General features: G+C 39.6%; 1 protein-coding gene across 1 annotated transcript in view; it reads right to left on the bottom strand.

Annotated features, from left to right (window-relative positions):
- Positions 1 to 1581: 1581 nt before the first annotated feature.
- Positions 1582 to 17852, bottom strand: part of TMF1 (TATA element modulatory factor 1) — a 22949-nt gene continuing 6678 nt past the window's right edge. The window contains exons 4-17 of the mRNA XM_060271024.1: positions 15484 to 15502; positions 15288 to 15393; positions 14460 to 14602; positions 13528 to 13694; positions 13111 to 13267; positions 12523 to 12615; positions 11657 to 11813; positions 10616 to 10808; positions 9566 to 9635; positions 9384 to 9476; positions 8430 to 8549; positions 7543 to 7689; positions 5822 to 5947; positions 1582 to 4942 (exon numbers count right to left, since the gene is read on the bottom strand). Of these exons, the coding sequence (XP_060127007.1) occupies positions 4799 to 4942; positions 5822 to 5947; positions 7543 to 7689; positions 8430 to 8549; positions 9384 to 9476; positions 9566 to 9635; positions 10616 to 10808; positions 11657 to 11813; positions 12523 to 12615; positions 13111 to 13267; positions 13528 to 13694; positions 14460 to 14602; positions 15288 to 15393; positions 15484 to 15502 (1735 nt within the window). The 3' untranslated portion in view covers positions 1582 to 4798. The remainder of the gene's footprint in view (positions 4943 to 5821; positions 5948 to 7542; positions 7690 to 8429; positions 8550 to 9383; positions 9477 to 9565; positions 9636 to 10615; positions 10809 to 11656; positions 11814 to 12522; positions 12616 to 13110; positions 13268 to 13527; positions 13695 to 14459; positions 14603 to 15287; positions 15394 to 15483; positions 15503 to 17852) is intronic.

The raw sequence follows: 17852 nt of genomic DNA on the forward strand, positions 1-17852 counted from the left end.
TTTTTGAAGATTAAAACGTTGGTTTCATAGAATTGTAGAGTTTGAAAGGACCCTGAGGATCATCTCGTCCAACCCCCTGCAATACAAGAATATGCAGCTGTCCCATTGGGGGACCGGACTTGCCTTGGTGACGTTATCAGCACCATGCTCAGTTGTACCAGTAATTTTATGGTAACAGTACAACAGTACTGGGAAACAGAACTGATGGCTGTAAAACGAGACAATCAAACACAGTGTGACAGATGGTTCAAAGTGTTGTACTAGGACCTGGAAAACTAGGGTTTATATATTTATTTTACATTCATGTAAATTAACATAATGGGCATTATTTCTAAGCAAGTTTTAAAAATTGTAGCGATGCTGAATCATAAAGGTTTACTTATAATTTTGACTCTACCAAAAGCAAAAAAAAAAAATCTCTTCAAAATACATATAGAAAATTTTTAGTGGGAAACCTATTAATCAAGGCAAAGCCTGTTGACAAGGCTTTCAGCATACTGCTGTTTCTGCAAGCACAGGAAAACCTCTTTTCCTTCCAGTGCTAGGAAGTGAAACCAGTCCAAACACATTGTTCTCTTTCCTCAAAGTCCTGAACCCATTTCCTTGTTTCTGCTTAAGCTAAACACTACAATCTTTAAACTAGTTGCTTAAAAATTGCACTGTAGGAAGTTTGTGGTCTTTCAAAACAAGATTCTGGTGTTTTGCAACTGCATTAAGAATGTAGTATGATTGTAATTGTTTACTAGACAGTTTTCCTAATCTTAAAATGCATTTCAAAAATGTAAATGTCATCTGATGTTTCCCAGGAAGAGGTATATTGTAGTAGCAAGGCAATCACTTGTGCTCCTGCTTGCAGTTTTTTAAACAAGGTAAAATAACTGCAAAAGCATATTAACGATATATGCTGGGCAGCTGGGAGATCCATGCACTTCTGAGTGAATGAAGTGAAGTCTATTTGTTTTTAAGAGTGTAACACAGAAACAGCTTTCATTACTTTTATGTGCCTTTAAGACCCTCCACCCAATCGATTGCATGCAATACAACATTAGGGGCTAAAGCTCAGTTGTAGAGCATGCACTTTGCATGCACCTTCTCCCATGTTCAATCCCTGGCACCTCCAGGAATATCAGAGAAAGACCTGTCTGAGATCTCCTTCCAGTCAGTGTAGGTCCAGGGTCCCCAACCATTTTGGTCTACAGCAGTGGTTCCCAATTAGGGGTCTGCGGAATGTACCCAGGGGGTCCACAGTCTCCTCCTCAACTAATTTTTGTCATTTTTAAACGAATTTTATGGTCTATTTTAGCACTGTGTTTTTTTCAATATATTGACCAAAATTGGTTTTGAAATCACACCGTGATAAGAGTTTTGACCCGGCAATATGCAGCAATATATCGCTCCTTGTGCCGGGGGGGGGGGGGGGGCGTGCTGGACAGCCAATTTCAAGGCACCTCCGATACTGCATGTTGATCTCAGCTGATACCGTGAGGGAGACCAGGGCAGCCAATTGCAAGGCGCAGCCTTTCCCTCATGACAGAGAACTCCTGCAGCCAAGCTTTCCTTTGGATCACATCAGCAAGGCCGGGGGGGGGGGGGCTTCTTGTGGTCTGGGCAGCCCAGGACCTCCATACATAATGTTCAAGTTTGCATCCCAGGGAGATCACTTTGGTGCTGCTAACATGGTGGTTTCACTTCACCCCCGGTGATGCACTCCATTGTCTCTCAAGACAGGCAGACAAGGTCTGGCTCTAATATGGGCGAACCTGTGTTTATGTATTACGTCACATCCTCACCGCTGGGTGAACCCTTCAGCAAATTGGCTGGCAAGGCATTGAACTCGCTTTACGTTTTGCCACTGCTTCTTAGTTTGGAAGCTATTACTATCAACATCTCACCAGGATGCATTTTTGCATTTAAGAAAAATATAAAACACTGGTAACTCAAATACTTTACTCAGGCCAAAAGTAACATATTTAAATTATTTACATTACATTAACAGCTTAACTCCCGTGACATAGTTCATCTAAATACTTTACTTAAACTACTTTACAGCCCTTTATAAAAATGTAACAATTCTTAAGAGGGCAAACCATATTAACACAGCTGCAATGAAGATTTAAACAACTGTGATTATATATATATATATAATATTATATATATAATATATATAATATATATATATATAATCTCAGCACCGTTCTTCCAATTATTAACTAGAGATCTTAACTTACTCCCACAAAATATTAAGAGGGCTTAGCAATGCATTGAGAAACCAAGGTCTCCTTCTGCAGTCTACTAGGGAATTTTTTCTTGCAGTATTGCTTTCCACATCAACATTGTGAAGCCCACTGCTCTCACTTACATGAATACAGTCACACACGTCTGCTTACAGCATTTCTGCATGTCGGCAGATTGAAAAGGGGGGGGGGGTACACACAGGTGCGCTTCCAGCAGTCCTGAGCAAACAAATATCCACAGTGTCTAGTTGCTTTTGAAAACTGCATATGAGTTTCAAGAGTTTGAGAGCCTAAATTTCACAGACCTCACTTGCAAAAAGTATTTTTTCCCACTTTCCAATTGGCTGCAAAGGAACAAGGAAGTCTGTAGGTTTTATGGTGGAACATGGGCTACATAACCAATACTTGTATCAAACATGAGGAAGCAACATGTGGGTAAGGGGTCTAAAAGATGCAATTTTTTGGGTGCAAGACTTAGGCTTTTTTGTTCCTAGTGCAAACACATAAGTTCCCGCCAGGGGTTGTATTCTCCAGTTCAAGTGCAGAGATAATTTATTCCAAATATAAATTACGAAAGTAGCATGCACTTAACTTTCTCAGGTCTTAAACTAAATTTTCAGAAGCATTCCAATTTGCATTTTGCATTGGCTTTAAGTACTAATATGCAGTGCCTTCTTGGAAAATAACACTTGGTAAGTTCTGCTGCCAGCAGCCATCATTTGCTTGTTTTGTGTAAGTATCAACTATTATGCAAACCTCTTTTTGAATCAAACAATTCTCCCACTAGACTGTAATTTAGTCTCTTATCAGGAAGATTATTGCATGCCTTAAATATCCATCATTAGATTAAAGTGATACAATCCTCCTGATAATGTAGCAGTTCAGAATATAGGCGAGGAACTGCTTCATTAAATGTTCCGCCAAGTAACAAAAAAAGAAATCCTGCACACAGAAAACTAGTGGATCAGGATGAATCCTAATATGCCAGGGAAAAGCTTGCAGTAGAAGCTCTCTCTCTGACACACTAGCTTTCCTCAGGCAGATCAACAGTATAAGACTCCCATTTCCTATTACATGGTAGTATGATCTCAGGAGGTTATAGCACATGATTTCCAAATAGACATCGGCCAAAGGTAAGCAATTAAGAGTAAGTGGTTGATACAATGTCAAAGTATCAAATAAAATCTTAGAATCTCCACGCACCTTATGCTCGATGAAAGCTCTGTAGATAATTCGTTCAGGAAAAATATGTCTTGTATACCAACATGACAGGATGCGTAAATTTTATCTATCAGAGACTAAAAATTTCATGTAAATTCAGCTATGAAAATTCCAGTTCCTGTGAGGAAACCTTTTTAAATCCTAAAGAAATGCAGCAATGCCACATTTTTTTCCTGAACATTTAAACAGTTTAAGGTCAGTTTAACAGAAATGACCCTTTATAGCTGTCATACAAAGTATGACTTTAAGAAAGCACAATAATGTAAAGGTCCTCCTATGAATGTGGCTGATACTAGGGAGTTTTCTGTTTTGCTTAGGCTAAATAGCTGGGAAGGCAACTCAAGATGCTATTCCTTTTTTATGTTCTGTCAAACACCTTCTAAAGATAGTTTCTAAACTACTGGAGTTCATTTGAAACATCTGGAACAAGTTTATTCACTTTTGAAAATAAAGTGCACTCACACACATGGTGAGAATCAGGCTATGACAGGAAGATGTGCAACCATTTCAACATGTAAACTCCTTTCATCCCCCCAGAGTACTACTGATTTTTAGGCAAATGTTGCTTCTTTTCTTTTGCTAGTTAAAAGCCATTAAAGCTGCTAGGCAGCCCGCTTCTATGTGGCAGTGGATTATGCTTTGGAATGCAGCCAAACATTTAAGAAACAGTAGAATTGTTATCTATTGTATAGGAGGGAGCTTGGTTGCTATTGCAATACCGATTTTGAGCCTTTAAATGTCACCCTGTATTGTTGGCTGCAAAGGCTTTGTGGGCACCAGTACCCTGGTTAGGACACTACAGTATAAATCCAAATATTAATTTGCTGGGTTTTGTTGTTGTTGTTGTTTTAAAAAAGTCTTAAAAGGCATTCTAAGCCTTGTATTTCAGATAGCAATTATTTGCTATCAGTATTTATATTTTTTAAAATCAATCTATTTTTCCGCCAAATATTAATTTGGATAGAAATGAATCAGCATTAGGATATCCATGAAAAACTGTCAGTGAAATTATTCAGCTACATGCCCGTGAGGCAACTGCAATTAAAAAGCTCCTGCTGCTGAATGATAAGCATTATGCAAACTAATTTGCAACTTACTCTATTGACAACAAGATGGTCTGTCTTTTAATTAACATTCATCTACGGATATAAAAATTTAAATATTAACAAATAATTTAATTGCTGGCAGTTGGCCATCACAAAAGCATAACATTCTTGCCAACGTACGAACCCTCTACCATATAATCATCCTATAGTACAAATTCTTTACAACTCATCTGCATTTACATAAACATTTCTACAGTTTAATGCAATGTCGTTTGCAAACTGCAACTTCAGCAATAATTAACTATGCCTTTGTTTTAGAAGTTCATCAATCTGAGTCTTGTACATATTTTTCACATCTTCAAGGTCCAACCTCAGTTCTTCTGCTTCTTCCGCTTTCTCGCCATACATCTGGAGAATGGTATTGTACCTCTGATCCAAATCCTGAAACACAGCCCAATAGTTGATGACTTGCTATCCACATTTACAAAAGAGCTGTTAAAGACACCTTTTAGAATGTCAAGATAGAATATACTAAAAGTAAAGTCAACTCTCGAGTGCCAATCTTTATGTAGCCAAAACAATACCAATCACACGCAATCACTGCATTTATTCACCGCTTCACAAACACACAAAAAAGTCTCAAGGCAACTTTCAACAACATAAAATACAGAAACAACTAAAATCAGTTTTGGCAAGAAGCAAAGTAAAGCAAACAAAATTTACAAAAAGTGTTCATTCACCCACTCCCCAAAGTTCATCCAGCAGTACTATCAAAGTCCAGCCCACTAAAAGATGAGCACCACAAAAGAGGCAAGCATCATACAAAGGTATGATCCAAAATCAACCACCCAAAACCTGGTAAAACAGGATAGCCTTAGCCTGGTGTCCAAAGCTGTTAATGACGACACTAGGGAGAGCATTCCACAGATGGTAAGCCACCAAAGAGAAGTCATGGATTGCCACCATCCTTCAGAGAAGGCACATGGAGAAGGGCCTCAAATGATCATTGCGGGGTATTCGGGTCCTGAGTCACATGAGGTCAAAATCAACACTGGTGTAATATGTGCAAAGCTGCATGTCCCGTTAAGGACCCTAGAAACTGCATTTTGCATTAGCTGCAGGTTCCTAACCTGGTTTACTCAAAAGTAACTCTTGTAGTGTTCAATGAAAATTATTCATTAGTGAGTATGTTTAGGAATGCAAGCACTGCTTTTCGCTGTACTTTGTAATAAAGTATTTCACTTTACATGTACAGCAAGGACATATTTACAGAGGCTGCTGAATACATTTCAGATTTCATTGTAGAAACAAGCTACCTACCCTTAGCTGTGCACGTAGCTTGGGAATCTCCTTCACTTTTTCTTCAAAGTCATCATTTTGATTTGTCAGCTTTACCAGCTCTTCTGCCATTACCGACCGAGTTCTTTCAAGGTTTCCGATTTCCAGCTAAGGTAACAAATATTTGACAGTTAAAATTCTATCTAGTTACTAATTTTGTATCCATTAAAAGTAACCAGGAGTGTTAAGCTTGCAAGCATATGTTCCATATTACGAGTTTCTGGTATTCACAGGAATAATGCATGGAAGTGGGGTTTCCAGCTACCCCACCCCTTGCCCTTGAAAGCCTTTTAAGAAGCTGCTGCAGAAGAGGGACTGTGAGCAACATCATGGAACAGGTGTTTCTAGGACTAAGGTGAAACTGTGAAACTCCCATTATTTTTGCCATTGGATGCTGCATGTTGCTTTATTTATATGACCGTAATGTGTGTGTTTTGTGTTATTATTATTGCTATTGTTCTGTTACATTGTTATGAAATGGTTGCTATGTTGGTGTTTTGCTACGTTATTGTGAAACTGGTATTGTAGTGTTTGTCTGAAACACATCTCTGTTTCTTTGTTGTCAGCCACTTTCAGCATGATTTATTTTGTGGATGCGGGTGGCGCTGTGGTCTAAACCACTGAGCCTAGGGCTTGCCGATCAGGTCAGCGGTTCGAATCCCCGCGACAGGGTGAGCTCCCGTTGTTCCGTCCCAGCTCCTGCCCACCTAGCAGTTTGGAAGCACGTCAAAGTGCAAGTAGATAAATAGGTACCGCTCTGTCAGGAAGATAAACGGTGTTTCCGTGCGCTGCTCTGGTTCAACAGAAGCGGCTTAGTCATGCTGGCCACATAACCCGGAAGCTGCCTGCGGACAAATGCCAGCTCCCTCGGCCTATAAAGCAAGATGAGCGCCGCAACCCCAGAGTCGTCTGCCACTGGACCTAATGGTCAGGGGTACCTTTACCTCTTTTGTGGAAAAGCGGCACACAAATAAAATGAAGGGATTAAGGTAAATCATTCCTATAAAACAAAACCGACACAAGGTTTCAAATTCTAACTGTGGCATATACATTTATTGTGTGCCTTCAATAAATTACGAAGTTCCATCTCTTGTTCTGGTGTAGCATCAAAACACAAGCATTTGGATTCAGAGGGCAAAATAAGAGAACTGAAACTGTGCTGGTCTCTCTGCTAACTGGAAGGTATTACAGCAGCTCATGAGCTTGAAAAATGGGAGAACTTATGAACACCTATTATGGTAGCTAACCTCTTAAAGTAGTTACTTCCTACAAGTTACTGCCGTATTTAAAAGCAGATGGAGAGAAACACTGCACTGTATCTTTCTCACTGTGCCATGTGTTGGAACTCCCCACTAAAATGTTTCTGAACCATTTCTATAATTTGTTCAACAGCGATCAAAGTGTCTGTGTTCACACAAGACTTTTCCAGGCTCCTCTCATCCTGCTGCAAGCCCCGATACACCCCCAAAATTGAAATTTCTTGAGGTTGGGGAACCCTCTAGAATGGCTTACAATCAATTTGCTCTGGGGGGGGGGATCCCCCAATGGACTGACAATACTGGATGTATTGGGCCGAAGACTGAACTCTGGCAAAACAAGTCCATAAAAATGAACTGATCACATCAGTCTATCAAGTATGCACATCACACATATGGAACACCTATTCCTACTTATGTTTAGACACACAGGTCAACACTGGTTACCTGTAGGTGAGAAATCTCGCCCTCTCGCAATTTTAATTGTGACTGTAGGTTTTCAATAATGCTTGAGCCTGCTCCCATTCTCATTGCGTCATATAGATTGTTCCCACTTGTAGTCACGGAACCAAAGGAATGATCATGTTGGTCATCCTGCAATAAAAAGTGTGATACATACTGTTAAGTATTCAATTTCATGGGTGTATGTTATTATATTGTAACCAAAGAATGATACAACTTTCAAGATTGACACTAGAATGTTAACTCTTTTTTTGTTTAAACGGCTTGCTTGCAAAAGCAAGTGAAGAGAGCCAGTTTGGTATGGTGGATCAAGAAGCGGATTCGAAACCCTGCTCAGTTCATTGTGATAACCTCTGGCCATTCAATATCTAGCATCCTAATCATCATCACAGGGTTGCTGTGAGGATTGAACTGTTTGGAAAGCATTTCACATATCAAATATGTGCCATTTTTGTTAGCAAATATATATTCAGTGGTTTGTAGAAGTAATGTTCTGGAAAGAAAATATCGCATTTAAATCATTTCATCTTCTGATATTGATAAAAGGCTATACCCAAGACCTGTCAGTTAAGCTCTCATCAGATTTCATCCAAAGTGGAATTTCCTCATGACAGCCAAAACGTACAAAGGCGAAGAGAAGCAAGTTCATTTTCTAATTACCAGCAATCCTTCTATGTGTTGCCCTATAGCATCACATGCACTGGCGAAACTACTTCAAACCACCTGCTCTCACTTTAGCACTGAGGCTTTGCTGGATTCAAGAAAACAATTAAGACATCAAAATAAATAAATAAATAAATAAATAAATAAATAAATAAATAAATAAGACACTGAAGGAGCAAATAAAGGTCAAACGATACACGGAACAATACCTGGGATACAAAGGATGCCTGGAGACCTGCCATATCAACCCCACTTATTGAGCTTGAGCGTGACAGAGTTGGAGTGCTGGAGACAGTTTCCATCGTTGATGAAGTGTATAATTTACGCTCCTAAGAGAAAATGTACAATACCCAAAGAGAAGAACAATAATATATATATTAGTGCAACGAATTTGCCTACTCTGAAATACTAAGAAGATGATGAAAACATGACAAACACAAGATCTCCTGTTAGGCAATTCACTTATAACTTCAACAAATTAAGCAACAAAATGGACTTGATAGTATTGCTTACTCTGCTCCTTCAGCTTCCAAAGTCACATCATCTACGGAACTTGCTGATTATTTGAAGCAAAGTAACTTCACTTAGTAATCACGCAGAGCAGAATGAAACCCTAATGCCATGTTAGCATCGGACACACTAATGGTGAAAGAGCACTAAGCGTGTAGGAATTTACATTGTATATATAACATAAAGACTTCTTAAGTATCCTCAAGTGAAGTACAAACAAATGGAGCATCCTCATGTCCAAGAGTGAAATAAAATAAGGAGGGAATATTCTCAGGATTGAAGGCCAACTGGAAACCCAAAGGAAAGGGAAGGTGCAGGGCAGTGTGATTTAAGGTCACAGAAGGAAGTATAAAGCCCACAAAATAAGAGGTTGTGGCCCACTGCCATGATAATTTCTATTGTGAACCACCCTGGGATCTTTGGATGAAGGGTGGTATACAAACAACAACAACAACAACAACAACAGTTGTGTTGTTATTACACACAACTAAATCAGAATTTATATTGTATATAGTGTATGGCACTCTCAAGAGTGAAACACAGAAACAGAGATCCCAGAAAGCTACCACCTCGCCTGACAACTGCTTTGTGTGCTCACTTAAGGCTTGCTTTGTCTCCAAGAACTATGGAAAGTGGTTAACATAAACAAGCACCTTTTCCCTTGCAGTTTCTTGTACAAAAATTGCTTTCTTCTTTTCCTGCTCAACTTTCATTTTCTCCATTTCCAGCTGAGTAGCTAACAGCGTCTGCAGAAAACAAAACAAAAAAGATGTATTTATTCACTGAGAAGTCTTATTTGCTAAAGCAATGTTATTATCAAAGAATATATCAAAACCTTTTCTTTCTTTGCCTCTCCAACAGTTTTCACATACTCTTCTTTAAGGTTTTCCAGCTCGACTTCATACCTGCGCCAAGAGTGAGAAAACACATGTACAATCTCAGTAAATAGGAGGAGGGATCTTATTATAAACGTACTGTTTTTGTACTTCTACTATTTTTATTGTACAGCTTTGTTTGTACTTATTTCAATAAAAAAACTTTTAAAAATAAAATGAAATAAATGCACTGAAGTAGCATGAGATTTACTACAGTGGAACCTTGGTTCCTGAACGCCTCTTTTGCCGTATGTTTTGGTTCTTGAACAGCAAAAACCTGGAAGTAAATGCTTCCGTTTTCGAATGTTTTTCAGAATCCGAACGTGTGACGCAGCTTCCACTGAGTGCAAGAAGCTCTTGCAACCAATGGGAAGCCATGCCTCTGTTTTTGAATGTTTCGGAAACCAAACGGGCTTTCGGAATGGATTTCGTTCGAGAACCAAGGTACCACTGTATTGTGTCTGGCAGTCAAGATTATACAGAACTTGAAAAAACAAAAACAGGCCTATATGAACTGCAGCATGCTAGTTTGGTTGCACATGGGATCAGCAAGTAACCTGTACTATCTGCACTGCTGGCGAGATGGATTTTATTGGTAAATACACTATGCTGGTAGCAGCACCCACACAACAAATGTAACCATTTTTAAGAGAACAATATATGTTGTGCTTGGCTATTCTGGCTGTGGCTAATGGCAGCTGCAAGTCCAAGAACATCCGGCAAGTCACAGGTTTCCCATCCCTGCAGTATACTTTACCACTCTTTGTGCTTTCTAAGGCATTAGGAAAAATGCCCCCAATAGAATGCATGTGTCCTGAAAGCCTCTGAGACACTAGATAGACAACAATATTACTGAGTGGCCATACAAGTGGCACAAAAAATAAAATAAAATATAGTTAAAGAAGTCTTACATTTTTAAAGTAGCATTGTTCATTACACCCCCCACATAGCTATTTCAACTATGTTGTACGCTTTCAGAGAAATTGTTGTAAACTTCAGAAGCAATTTACCGATTGTTTTCATTTTCTAGTTTCTTAAGCCTGGCTTTCTCTGTCTCGAGTTGTGCTTGAAGGCGGGTATTTTCTTGCCTTAGGAGGCTATTTTGTGATTCAGTGGAAGAAAGCAGGATTTTATTGGAAAGAAGTTCCTCTGTAGCAGCGCGTTCTCTTTCAGCCTGTGCTGCCAAGGCAGTTTGAGATTCCCCTAACAGTAAGAGAACATTACTAGTTAGAATTTACAAATTTATGGAGGAGATGCTACTAGCCATGATGGATGGCTATGCTTTTCCTTCACAGTTGGAGAGAGCAATGCTCTCAAATACTAGTTACTAGAAACCACAGGAGGGGAGAACGTTCTTGTGCTCATGTTCTGCTTGCTGCTTTCCCACATGCTTCTGCTTGGCCACAGTGAGAACAGGATGCTGGACTAGATAGGCCATCAGTCTGATCCATCAGGCTCTTCTGGTGTTCTTAGGAGAGGAGTATAGCCTCTGGTAACTTTATGACCTCTCCTCCAAAGCTATTATCACATTAAATGCATGTATATATCAAACATGGCTCTTAGGTATGTCACATGCAAAGGACTATCGATTTAAGGCAGAGGTGGTTCCCTTTAGACACTGGTTGGATCACTACCTAGGATGTTTTCCCATTCTAAGGAAGAGTAGGGATGGGGTGAGGAATAAACTGAACCAGATACAGACACAGACAGCACAGGAGATCCATGGTACCTAGTCAGGCTAGTTTTCCACCCACTTGGGTTGGGAGCAGAAGAAGCTGCAACCAGAGAAGCAAAATCAGAACCACATGGAACTGTGCTTTAGTGTTTTCTGGTCACACATAGGCTTCTGTAGATCCCTGCCAAATCGTTAAACGCACCATCAGAACACATATTCCAGATACATGCCTGTATCTCCTATTTTCTCTCTCTGTGTGTGTGCCTGCATCATCATGAGTTCCCATTCATATCCTTTAATTTTGTGCTATGCATGGAAGTTCTTGAGACCCACCCACCCCCCAAAAAATCCCTCTGACCAACGACTTTTGCCTTACCAAGCCTATCAGAGAGATTCTTCTCTAACTTCTCCCATGACAAGGTCTGTGCTCCCAAGGTTGCTTGCAGGTTTTCTATCTGTCGGAGCAGGGGCCTCGTAGCAGATGTAACACTTTGACTCAGCTCCTGGTTACGAGTCTCTGCTTCCTGAAGCCTCTGAAATTATAAATTGGGTAAGCACTACTTTAAGCCCTAAAATACCATGAACAGAACAATCTGAAGCTGTATCCCTATTCAGGCAAATACAGTATTGTGCCACATCCTCCATCTACTGAAAAGTTTTCATTAATGTACTGCAAAAAAGTAAGCAGTATGGTATTACAGACAGCAGCAGCTTTAAGCATTAGACCATTTGCTGTACCACAAATCATTTAACTGCACAATGAAAAGCTGAATTTTGCAGCTCAGCTACAGTATACAATTGAACATCTACCTATTTTGCTTATTTTGCACAATTTCTTCTCCTAGTTACGGTATTAGAAGGAGCAAGGAGTTATCTATGGGACTGAGCCCCACCTGCTGGCCACTGGCAAGACTATCAAGGCTCTGCACAAGTCCAAACCATGGAAATATTTGTTGCTTTGCTAAATACAGTAGTCACACACTGCTTGTTATTGAAACTGGAAATCCAAAAATTCCAAACTGATTGATAACTTACATCTTGAATGTTCAGTAGAGCATGCCTGTTTCTAACTCTCTGCCCAAATTAAAAGTAGCCATGTGTTTCCTTTTAAAATTTCCTGTTATGGATCACTGGAAGGAGGATCAACAGTCAACCGTTCGTGAATTAGAAAACAAATTTTTCCTAGAATTTGTAAGAGGCAAAAAAAAGACTGAGATCTCAGAGAACAATCTGCCAGAGTACCTGCTGAAGTTCACTGATTTCCTGACGCAAATAATCCTCCTTTCTAGCCGTTTGTTGTTCTGCACGTTGCAGGGCCACTCTCAAGTCTGTCACCTGCACACAGGGATACAAATACAGTATGCTGAATTGAATATGCAGATCTAACACTCCACTGGCTTTTTATCATGCATCAGTAAGACACCAGTTTGCACCTCCTATAATTCTGACTATCACACCCAGAACACCATTAGGTTGCTTAAGGAGTTATCATTACTTTGCCACTACTGTATGCTGTTGCTGCAGCACAAAGAGCAAGCACATCCTGTTTCAAATACTTCTAATCTAGTGCCTTAGTAAGCTAATATTCCTTTTAATTTCCCCCCTTAAGATTTTCAGCATTTCAGTGGTTTCTATGTAATTTTAAAGCATGCCCCTCTGCTTCATTCATTCCTACTTGTAATTATGCCAAGCACATGTTGAATTAGATTGTTCTGGGAATCACTTGTAATGTGGTTTTCAGGCTGCACTGCTATGACATGTAAGCATTACAACATATACCACTGGCAAAAAAAAAACACTTGCAAACTTTAGTTGTACTCCAACACTGACCTGAATTGCTAAAGCCTCTTGTTGCTGGCGAGCCTCCTCTTGGGCCTTCTCTAGAGCTAAGCCCAGCTGCTCCTTCATTTTCAGTTCATGGCTTAATGCTGCTTCTTGTGCCTCACAGTCTTTCGCAGCGTTTGCTCTGTGAAGATCTGCAAGTTCCCTGTGAAAAACATGTATTTTAAATGTAGAAGCAATGGGAGGCATGCACTGAAATTGATGGGTGTGGCTAAGTCCATTCTTTTTAATAGGTCTACTCTTGAGTAAAACTTAGTTGAACACCATCCTATGTTTATGTATTTTAAATTCACCAACTGGAAAACAAAATGCACAGTACTGAAAATACTGGGGAAACCTGAAAGAGAATGTCTTCTAGGCACAACAAGTATCTGTTCTTGTCAATTTTTATGGACATTGCCTTACTTGTATGCACTATCAAGAGCTGCCTGCACACTTCGGTTCTTCTCTTCAAGATCCTCAAGATCCGCCTGGAGTCTGGTAATATCCTTCTCTTGCCGTTCAACCACACTACTTAGCTGCTTGATGCTCTCCCTGTGCTGCTTTTCAACTTCTTCTTTGCCATCCAACACCTGTTACAATGAAATGGCATCACAACCTATTGCTTAACTTCTATTTACAGAGCTTTAAAAATCACTGCACAGAAAACAGCTTCTACCTTTATCAAAAGCTAGACTAAGGAAAAATATAAGCAATGAAGGAAAATCATTCAGAAGCTTCACATAATGTTTTACAGAAATTATCATTACGCTAACAAAGAAGGTTAAACCTAACTTTGTGCCTCTGTGCCTTTACATTCACTTTTTTTGGAATCTGAAATGGGCACACATTTGCAGTGACTGCATTGAAGTTGGTGGACTTTGCTACCAAATTACACGCTTCTCACCCTTAAAGAGAGATTTATTTATATACCCAATACTGCTCCTTCCCCATGAGGGAAACATGGTAAACTATGTTCTATGGAAAAGTCCTGACTCCACGTGCCCTCACTACATGAGTTGAATACATCTGCTGCAAGAAGGAGAGCTTTTGCCACAAAGCTGTGGCAAGGCTTTCACAATGAGATTCAGAGCTATTCTGTTTTTTCCATTTTTGGAGAGAATTCTGAAAATAATATGGCTGCTATTTGGGCACTATGGCTTTATATTTTACTGGGTTAAAAAAAATCCAGTTGGGTTTAACAACATCCAGTTGCAAGCCTCCTTGATTCTTAAGCGACAGGTTACACATTCAATAATGATAATAATAAAATAATAATAATAAAATAATAAGTGAACTGACACATAGATAAAAGGCATGCAAACCCTTCCAATGCCATGTCCAAAAATTTACCCAACCTGTTTCAAATGCTGCAACTCTTCTTCTAATTCTGTAATCTTTTTACTCTGCTTTGTATTCATTTTTTCTCTTTCCTTTTCCTTTGCCCTTAGCTTCTTAATGATGTTAGAATTTTGCAACTGTTGTTTTGAAAGCTTTTCTCCTGCAAAGAAAGATAGATCTGGTGAGCGGGGATCAGTGCATATTTAACATGTCTCTTCACATTCTGATTCTTTAAATTCAAACTATTTGGGCAAATTGACTGTGAATGGGCATGAAAACTAACTAAATCACCAGAGACTCTGGCATGTGAACTGGAATACATATAATCAGGTAAGACTAAAGACCCAAACCCTAGGCAACCTGAAGGGAGTGTTCCGGTTTGCGAACGTTTTTTGGAACCCGAACATCCGACGCGGCTTCCGATTGAGTGCAGGAAGCTCCTGCAGCCAATTGGAAGCTGCACCTTGGTTTTCGGAAGTCGAACGGACTTCCAGAATGGATTCTGTTCAGGAACCAAGGTACGACTGTATCTCAGAAGCAGCTGTCAAGGTATAACACAAGATGCACATCAACTGGTTTGTGTAACTCACGGCTAAAGCCTTGCTATTCCACCTTTTTGGAGGGCTACACACACCTAGCTTTACCCTTTCATAAGCTATTAAAATTTTCACACCCTGAATTGCTTGTTGACAAGATAGGTTTGAAGAGGGAATCTGTTATTCCCTTGCCAGTAAGGGCTGTAGTTGAAAAGTATTTCTTACCGAATAAATTCAAAGTGACCAGACATTTGAAGTAACATATGTAGCTAGTTTCCTAGGAACTGTTTTTAAGAAACTAATACCCACCTTCCTCCATTAATCCTTTAATTTGTTCATCTTTCTCCTTTAGTATTTCAGCGGTTTCATTACTGTTCAATCTAGTTGCTAGATCTTCTTTGAGAATCTTTACTTCCTAAAGAAGAAACACAAATAATTATTGTACCATTTATACATTTTGACTGTGAATTTTAAAAACGTTTACTTCACACTAGGTGGGGCTTACAGCATTATGACATTCATAGCTGTTAATCGTTAACAACCTGTACATCTCATGATTTTTAGCTGCGTTGGCTCCCGGTACAGTATTGGGTCAGGTTTAAGGTGCTGGTTTTGACCTTTTAAAGCCCTATGTGGCCTAGGACCCTCGTACTTACGGGACCGCCTCTCCTGGTATGTCCCGCAGAGGACCCCAAGGTCCATGAATAATAATAGCTTAAGGGTCCCAGGCCCTAAATAAGCCAGATTATCCTCTACCAGGGCTAGGGCTTTTTCAGTGATGGCTCCGACCTGGTGGAATGCTCTGCCCCACGAGACTAGGGCACTGCAGGACTTGATCTCCTTCTGCAGGGTCTGTAAGACAGAGCTATTCCACCTGGCCTTCAATTTGAATTTAGCCTGATTCCTCCATTCCCTTTTCCCTTTCCTTTTTCTATGAAGAAACCCTTCTGGGACCCCACATTTAAACTCTTCCCTGGTCTCTTTGCTGGCCCTAGCAAGACCAAACTTGGCCAGTTAGCCCTAGCGATCATTTGATGTTTACTGAACTGCCCCCCCCCAAAAAAATGACCCTGAATTTTTGAATTTTATTGACATTGATGCTGCATTTATGTTATATTTTATGCTGTTTTTAAACTGTTTTTTAAGTTGCATTTTAATCAATGTTTTAGATTTGCTGTTAGCCGCCCTGAGCCCGATTTTCAAACCGGGAAGGGTGGGGTATAAATAAATGTATTATTATTATTATTATTATTATTATTATTATTATTATTATTATTATTAAAAGCTAATACATTTTTTAAATTACAAGATCAGCCACTGTCATCCTTCCCCATCACATTACTTTTATACTTATCTTTAAGAACTGCTTTTATATGAAATCCAAGGCTCTAAGGAGATCTGATAGCTGAGAATATAGCTTTGAACATGTAACATGACCCCACCCAAAAACCTTTCTGGTTTAAAATGTTACTTTCAATATTTAGTCAAATCATCCTCTTTTGAGTAATTATCTTTCTTTCTATATTTCTATCCCAAACCCAAGCTGAAAGAATGGCGAGAGGCAGAAGTGGTTAGAAAGATCCTCTATGATCATTTCAAACTAGGCATGACATATTTAACCAGCAGCCCAGACTACCTATGGTTAAAATGTGTGACCAGGCTCCAAATAACTGCTTAGGCTCATGCAACTATCTTATGCTAACCACTGAACTTTTTTCCGTTCTTTTTCCTCATGTTCAGCTTCCATCTTATACTACATCACAAAATGCTTCTGAAACTCCCCTAGCTTCAGAAGCATTTTGTCATGCTGCATGAACAGAGTCTGCTGTTCAAGAAAAAACAAGTCTGAAGCCCCCTTTGGATGAACTAGCTAGTTTCACTGGAATCCTGGCCTAAGGGTTTGAGAATGGAGAGTGGCCCCCTTTCCCTCCCTCAATATCTCTTTCACTCATATTAGGAAAGATGCTGCAGGAATCTGTGCTTCTACTCAGCAGTGTTTATTATGCTCCGTAGCTGGATTGCTGCCAGAACAACAGGCCTATCATGATAAACCGCACAAACTCTTATCCTAGAATCATCACTTTTGAGTTAATGATATACAGCTCACTATGGAGTGATGCTGGAAGACCACGTGCTGTAACATCCAGGCTGGATTTCTGTAATGTGCTCTATGTGGAGCTGCCCTTGGGTGTGGTTCAGAAGCTCCAGCTGATGCAGAATGCAGCAGCCAGATTGCTGATGGGGAAAATGTGGCTAACAACACACAATACCATTGCTAAAGTATCTGCACTTGGTTGTCCATCTAATACCAAGCCTGCTTCTGGTATTAATTTACGAAGTCCTGAACAACTTAGGTCCAGAGTACCTCAGGAGCCACCTGAACCCTTATGTTCCAGCTCAATCACTGAGATAGTCTGCTGGAGCATCACTGGTCACTCCCAGAGTTGGCCAGCCTCATTTGACAGGAACAAGGAACCAAGCCCTGTAGAGTCATCATTGGTCCAGTATTGTAATTGCCAACAGAGATTCTGCAGGTACCTTCTGTTTCAACTTTTAAATGCCTGCTGAAAATTTCTGTATTGCATTAGACTTATGCAGGCAATTAAGAATAAATTTTTTCACAATAGTTACTTGATTTTAGCTTCTTATATGTTTCTTTTTGTATAGTTTTATGTACACTGTGAACTGTTTTGCTGCTTTCTTTATGCATTAGCAGTATATAAATATTTTTATAAATAAAATAAATTACACATTAGTGGCAGGAATTTTCCAGCAAAATCTGTATTGATTCACTGCAAATTTAAAAGACCAGACCTTATGATTTGATTCAAAGCAAACCCAAAGTAACACTATAAAAATATAATATAATTCATA

Source organism: Zootoca vivipara, chromosome 2 (assembly GCF_963506605.1).
Source record: "Zootoca vivipara chromosome 2, rZooViv1.1, whole genome shotgun sequence".
Taxonomy (NCBI): Eukaryota; Metazoa; Chordata; class Lepidosauria; order Squamata; family Lacertidae; genus Zootoca; species Zootoca vivipara.